Source organism: Buceros rhinoceros, unplaced genomic scaffold (genome assembly GCF_000710305.1).
Source record: "Buceros rhinoceros silvestris isolate BGI_N320 unplaced genomic scaffold, ASM71030v1 scaffold18673, whole genome shotgun sequence".
Taxonomy (NCBI): domain Eukaryota; kingdom Metazoa; phylum Chordata; class Aves; order Bucerotiformes; family Bucerotidae; genus Buceros; species Buceros rhinoceros.
Genome location: NW_010402006.1, coordinates 4,947 through 11,744, shown reverse-complemented (window position 1 = coordinate 11,744; position 6,798 = coordinate 4,947). Strand labels below are relative to the sequence as shown.

The following is a 6,798-nucleotide window of genomic DNA, read 5'->3' as shown; positions in this document are numbered from 1 at the left end:
TGATTGTGTATCCACCAAACATGAGGATAGCTTATCACTAATAGAGAATAAGCGCTGGAAGAATGCCTATCTTCTTTCCCCCCCTCTGCTTACCACCTCCTTGCTGTCACCAAAGCATCTCTTACAACTCACAGGAAAGTACGGTAGAGAAACCTGCTAGTTTCTGTGTGACTTCTGGAAAGACCTGTGTCTTCCTCTGAAAGCGGAGAATCGGATTGTGAGCAAAAGTAACCACTTAAGCTGACTTTTTAAATCCACTAACGTTTTCATAAAAGTAGCTGTGTAAAACTGAGCTTTTTCCATTTTCTCTTACATTAATTACAGGAAGTAAAATACATGTTTCTTTCTGCTTTCAGGTACTGATGTATGAGTCGTGTTCTTCTACGTCAAGTCACTATGTCAAAGAAGTCGGCGGCTCTGCTTTCCTTGTCTGACTGCCTCTGCCAAATTTGCATGGAGATTTTTGTGGAGCCTGTGACGCTGCCATGCAACCATACCCTCTGTAATTCTTGTTTCCAGCTGACAGTTGAAAAGGCCAGTCTTTGTTGCCCTTTCTGTCGGCGTCGAGTCTCTTCTTGGGCACGATATAATGCCCGCAGAAATACTCTTATCAACTGGGAACTCTGGGAAAAGATTCAGAAGAATTACCCAAAGGAGTGTGAGCGTAGGATCAACGGACAGGATTTGGAAGAGGAAAGTAAGTAAAATGTCACTTGTCCTGGGATGTCTCCGCTTTACCAAAGTAATTACTGTTGGTGGACTTTGGATGTTGTGAAATAAGAAACTGTGTAGATTGCTGGGTTTCTGCTGGAAAATGCAGTGTCAGATCTCTCCTGTGGAAGGAGCTTGCGAGGTGAAGAAGTAGCCATCTGTGCCTTTTTCGTTTGTAGCAGAGACGGTAAGTTATATTGTCTGATCGTTTCGGTGGATACTTGTTCATGTGTTTTGCACGAAGCATTAGTGTACTGCTTCCTGGCTTTGCAAAGACAGTAATTGATTACTGTGGAGTATTTGTATGTGTGTTTGTTTATCACTATCAAGTAAATGAAGTGGTTACTTTTTTTTTACCTCTTAGATGCTGTTAATTAGTTTGGTTAGAAATTCCAGGGCTTCAGTCTACACAGAAATCTCTGAATGAGCTTAAAATTGTAGTGTCAGAGAAAAGGAAGTGAAATCTGATTAACTGTGAAGAAGGATTTTGGTTTCTGTTATGCTGTAAGCTCATTTGGGGGCAGTTAATTATAGGTTGGCTCCATGACACATTGTTCTACTCACAGTATTATGAAGTCTTTTTAATCGCAAAAAGCAAAAGATGTAAGTTATAGTCAGCACGCTAATTTGCTGCATATACAGTGCTTGGAAAACACTGACTGTTCCTGCCTCTGTGTAACAGTGTTTTTTAACTTTGTTCCTTTGTAACACAAAACTTGTTTTCCACAACACTTGATTTAAGTCAGATCATTCCTGTAACAGGGTATGGAGGTGATCTTTTGTTAAAATCTTTTGTGGTTGACTGCTGTGATCTTGCTTTGTTCCTCACTGTTTTTCTTTCTTTCTTTCCTCTCCATTAGTTTGTGTCCCCCATCCACAACATCAGCTGAGCAAGCCTGGGGAACTGAGACAGGAATATGAAGCAGAGATTAGCAAGGTGAGTCTAAAACCATAGAAGCGTAAATGCTTTGTATCCAATTATTTTAATTGTTCCTACAAACAGCTGTAATGTGTTTAATTAAAAAGAAACTTTAAAATACATTGCAGCTGCACAAACACACTGGTCGTTCCCAAAGCATGAATTAAATTTATATCCTTTATGGAAGTGAAGAGACTTCCTTGTGCTTGACCTGAGGTAACATTTCTCAAGTTTTCTTGTGCGAGTTGATCTATAACCCCTACCTCAGCCTCTCAGCTGGTCCAGGAACAAGCTGTTGTCTTGCCCCTGTAAGTCAGTGTGCTTTGCAGGCTAGGAAACACAGAGGTACCAACACAGCAGAACACCCAGGCCGGTCTCTCTTAGTCAATAACTCATATTTCCCAAAACTCTGCAGAATAATTCTTCCAGGGTTAGAGTCACCCTTCACAATCTGCACCCTTGTCCACATGTACTCAAATAGCTTTTACAGGACCTCAAATGTGCATAAAGTATTTCAAACTAACAAATGCAAAACTTGCAACTGTTTGGGCTTTGGTCTTCTTGATGTACATTGGGTAACAGACCACAATTGGATGAGCTTCAGTAATGAATGTACAGCATTTTCTTTCTTATTTGCTCACTCCCCGTGTTATTTGTATTTATTTGAAAAATCAGGAAAGATTTTTAAGGACTCATAGTTTTTGCCTGTTTAAGGATCCTTCTTCCTCCAACTCAGACACAGTAACAGTAAGAATTATGGTTGGAATTAGTATTTGAATGCTTCTTTCCCTGACAGCCTTGTTGCTGGCTGTTATAAGAGCAAGGAGAGTACGTGAAGCAGAGAACTATGGGATTCTCTTTCATGGCAGTTGGAGGATAAGATTGATTGGCAGCAGTAGTATCGACAGTTAATGGGGATGGCATCCAAAAGAAGTGAAATAAGTAATGGTGTCTGGTGCCAATCGTAAGGCATGACTACATGATTTGAAACAAACTCACTTAACACAGCTTGTGTAGTACTACAGCTTAATGCGCTTCTCTGAAGCAGATTTCCAAATTCCATTACCCAGTTAAGAAAGCTTTATTCCCTCTTGAAGAACTGTGCTGTCTTTGTGGATGTCCTGATGACTGATTTATCAAGAGTGGATGTCTGCCATATGGAAGGCAAATTTACAGTTCTTGGTCTGCTGCTTTGGTTTTTCTGTGTTTCCAGAGAGCAGAAGGAAGCTTCTAGAAGGGAGATGTGCAGTCTTTTAGGCATCTTACACTGATATTGGAATTTCAATTATATAAGCAGGTTGAGCAAACGCTGTGGTAATTTAACTTTGCAGGTAAGCAACGTTAATGGTATAGTCTTACAGAAACCAAAGGGTAGGTCGCTGTTACCAAACTGAAGCCTCTACACACTGTATCAGTTTGATTTTTACATCTTTGGAGATGTGCGTAATTAAAAATGGCTTTGAAGCATGCAGAGTGCCTTTGTGAGTAGCAGATTGTTCACATTCAAGGGGTGTCAGCTGAAAGGTTCTGGCATCAATGTGTTCCTACAGTAGTAGCCAGATGCATTTAAAAAAAAAAAAAATCTTTTTTTAGGTGGAAGCAGAAAGGCGAGTACACGAACAGGAGGAGAACAAGGCAAGTGAGGAATATATTCAACGGCTTCTAGCAGAGGAGGAGGAGGAACAGCACAGATTAGCAGAAGAGAGACGGAGGGAGATGGAGAAACAGCTGAAGCAAGATGAGGAGCTGGCCTGGCAGCTGAGCAACAGTCTGGTGAGTTAGGATCAAGGGGGACAGCAGAAAACATTGGTATAGCAAAAGCAGCTTAGGCTTTTCAGAGCAAAACTTAAAATTTTGAATAATCTAGATTTATTTTATTTGTAGTTGGAAGCTGTTTTCAGCCTCCAGTACTTCAGCTCCTTGATTGACCATTAATTTTTGATGAACCATCAGAAGGTGAAATACCCCAAACATTTCAACCTGTATAATATGCGCTTGAAAAAGTGTGCTGTGTGTTTCCATTGTGAAACATTTTAAAACATTGGTTTTCTTCTGAATGGTTCCCTTTTCCCATGATTTTAAAAATTCTTCTTTGGAAGACATCTGTAACCTCTACTGAAAAAAAAAAAGGAACGTGTGATTAAAGTTCACGTTACGGTTTGGGATTTTTTGTTTTGGGGGTTTGATTGCTTCTCTTTTTGTTACCTGGTAATGTTCCTAATGATGAAACCTGTGTACTTGGTTGAGAAAAACCTCTTGTCTCTTAATGCCAGACACAGGAAAGAGTACAGAACATGTAACATTCCTTAGTCCATAACTGTCCATACTTACAGTTCCAAAATTCTTTGGACATAAATAATTCTGCAGCAGAAACAAATAGTCCTCTGGATTTTCTCCAGTTTGTGTTTTGTTTTGTTTTATATAATGTTGTTTTTATTTGTCATCAAAGAATGATGATTGCAAAGGACACATGCTCAGCAGTCCTTCCGCAGCAGGCAGTCCCTTATCTGAAACATCCCCAGCTAATTTGTGCCAGATGAAGAACAAATCAAGCAACTCTGGAGACATTCAGAAGTAAGTAATTCAAGTTTTTCTTCTTTAACTATTGATCTTTTTCTTGATTTAGTGTCCCTCTGCTCCATTTGTTTCCTTGGAATCCTGTTGTCCAACTTCCCTGTATAATCTGCAGATAGAAGTTGTTGAATGTTAAAACATCTCCTTGTAGGATATGGAGGAGGAGGGAACCATTTGCCCTGCTCTTGTTATTTTTGTTTGTCAGAATGAACCTGAAGATCTTGATTAATGCAAAGGACTGACAATTCAAGGAAAAAAAGTTGTAAAACGTATGCTTTTTTTTTTTCCCCTTTAAGGTATCTGTCTCCAAAGCTTCATCACATGTTGGGATCAGCATCATTCTCTAGAACAATAGAAAGAGGCAGAAGTGACTCTGGCTCTATGGTAATTAGAATAATTTTGTTATAAATGTCAGTGTTAGTAATGAGGGGTTGTTTTCTCCTTGCCTGTAGGATTTCCTATCCTGTGTTCTCCATGCACATCAGGACTGGGCAGCTTATCTTGTCCTTTTTGAACTACCTTCAATATTCATGATTCATCAGAGTGGCAGGGGAAGAAACTATGCTTGACAGTCCACAGATGAACACGTACAGTTTACTTCCGTAGTTACTTTGTAGAGCTTTAACAACTACCTCTACCTGAATGTCTTCAGCAAGCTCTGGGATGTGTATAGAACCAAAATGATGGTTCTGGAGCTCACTGGAGTAGATTGCAGAGTGGTTTTCATCATTCCGTCTGTCTGTCTGTCTTATCTTCCTGTTAGGCTTCAAAAGATGATGAGCAGGCTGGAACAATTGATCGATTCAAATTGGTAAGAGGAGAATGCTGCAGCTGTGTTTTCGGTCCTTTAGCTAGGCTTCTGTAGGTTGTTGAAAATGTTTTCATTATTTCTAAACAATTAGAAGAATTGAAGTTAATATCGCAGAGTTGTTAGGAACACTGCATCTACGAGAAGTGAGATTTGCATTTTATTCATACCCAGTGGCTTTTGATAGATTTACGTTATTAGTGGTCTTTCGTTTTTCTGCAGGAGACAAATAGCAATGAAGGCAGCAGTTCTGCATGGCAAGATGAGCAAGAGGAAATGCCAACGCTGTCTCCACAGCAGACAGGTGTGATTAAAGATTTTGGTGCTAAGGATTTGTTTTTGCAATCATGCATGAACTATTTCAGTGCCTCAACTTCAGGGGAAATAGCCACTGTCAAAAAGGAGGAAACAGCAGGACCAAATTGTCTAGGAGGTGAAGTTCCAGGTGCACTGCATGGAATCACAAATGGGGAAGGATCTAGAGCAGTTCTTCATAGATCCAAAGGAAAGGATGATGGAATTGAGTCAGACAGTGGCAGTTTAACACTTGCAGAAAGCATAAACCTTGAAAACTCTGCTGAAACTTGTACCTGTATTCCGCCAGCAACAAATTCTGTGATGTCTGCCAGCAAATGTGTAATATGTGATCTCACGAAGGTGACTGGTCTCTCAGATGGAGAGAAACCAGAGAGACTGCAGATCACTAAGGAGACTCCAAAAAGAAAGTCAGAGGAGTCACCAGCTGAAGCAGTGGTTGACTTTTGTGTCCTTGATAAGAGGAGAAGAACTTTTCCAGGAAGTTTAGAGGACCAAGGGGAGCAGATAAATGATTTTAACTTGCAGATGCAGAAAGCCTTTGAGCAGGAGTTTTATGAAAGGCGTATGCAAGAGGAGCAGGACAGGCTTCTGGCTCTGCAGCTGCAAAAACAAATCGACAAGGAGGAAAGAACACTTAATCGACAAAAGGGCTCTCCAGATGAGTACCTTCTTCGCACCAAACCATCTCAGTCTGTGAAAGACGCTGCTGATAGAAAGGGAAGTTTTAAGATGGCAAAAGACTCAAAGGTACAGAAAAACCAGGCTGAAACAAATCGCCGCAAGGCTCGGAAAGGTTCTTGCAATGAAAACTGGCAGTCCCCTACCAGAGTCCGAATGAAATTGCCCAGCGTCAAGGGAGGAAAAGTTTTGAATTGTGTGGTTAATACCAGTGATGCAAATGATATTTGTTCACTACCTAAGAATAAGCAAAAGACGATCCTTCAGATGTTTAAAAGCTCTGTTGCCGAGTAGAGGAACAGAACCACAGACACATGGTGGAATGAGAATTGCAACTGTGGTAATGCTTTCTCCTGTGGGAGGCAAAGCTTCCTGTAAACAGTTTTAAAGTTGTTGGTTTTGAGGGGGATCACTTTGAGCTACAAAATGTTTGTGTATTCTGAGAAGTTTTAATAATGTACACCCCCAGACTTCAAAAAAAAAGAATTGATCTTGATTACAGCTCATTTTCTAGCACTTGTATTCAGATAATTTTGAGTGTGAATATTGTTGGCATTTGAAACCAAAATACCTGGAGGTCTTATCTTAAAATGATAATTTGGAGCCTTTTACATAAAGGATGCACATTCCATAGAAGAAACAAGTAAAAAAAAGAGTCTGTTTCCAGTTGTCTGCTTCATTCAGCACATCGTTCTGTTAAATTGAAGCACATTACTGGACTTGAGGCTATTTGTTGAGTTGCATTGTTCGCATGACAGTAATCAAGAGTGTAACCAGCCAGTCTTGCAGA

At 40.1% G+C, this 6,798-nt stretch overlaps 1 protein-coding gene across 1 annotated transcript; it reads left to right on the top strand.

Annotated features, from left to right (window-relative positions):
- Positions 1-396: 396 nt before the first annotated feature.
- Positions 397-6,302, top strand: RNF168 (ring finger protein 168, E3 ubiquitin protein ligase). The gene is made up of 6 exons (XM_010132506.1): positions 397-697; positions 1,572-1,648; positions 3,224-3,403; positions 4,080-4,204; positions 4,501-4,588; positions 5,235-6,302. Exons 1-6 carry the CDS (start codon positions 397-399, stop codon positions 6,300-6,302), a joined length of 1,839 nt encoding a protein of 612 aa, XP_010130808.1.
- Positions 6,303-6,798: the final 496 nt, after the last annotated feature.

Coding starts and splice junctions, on each gene's coding strand:
- RNF168 (XM_010132506.1), top strand. CDS start 397: ATGTCAAAGAAGTCGGCGGCTCTGCTTTCCTTGTCTGACTGCCTCTGC. Junction 1,649..3,223: donor ATGAAGCAGAGATTAGCAAG/GTGAGTCTAAAA, acceptor ATCTTTTTTTAG/GTGGAAGCAGAAAGGCGAGT. Junction 4,205..4,500: donor AACTCTGGAGACATTCAGAA/GTAAGTAATTCA, acceptor TTCCCCTTTAAG/GTATCTGTCTCCAAAGCTTC.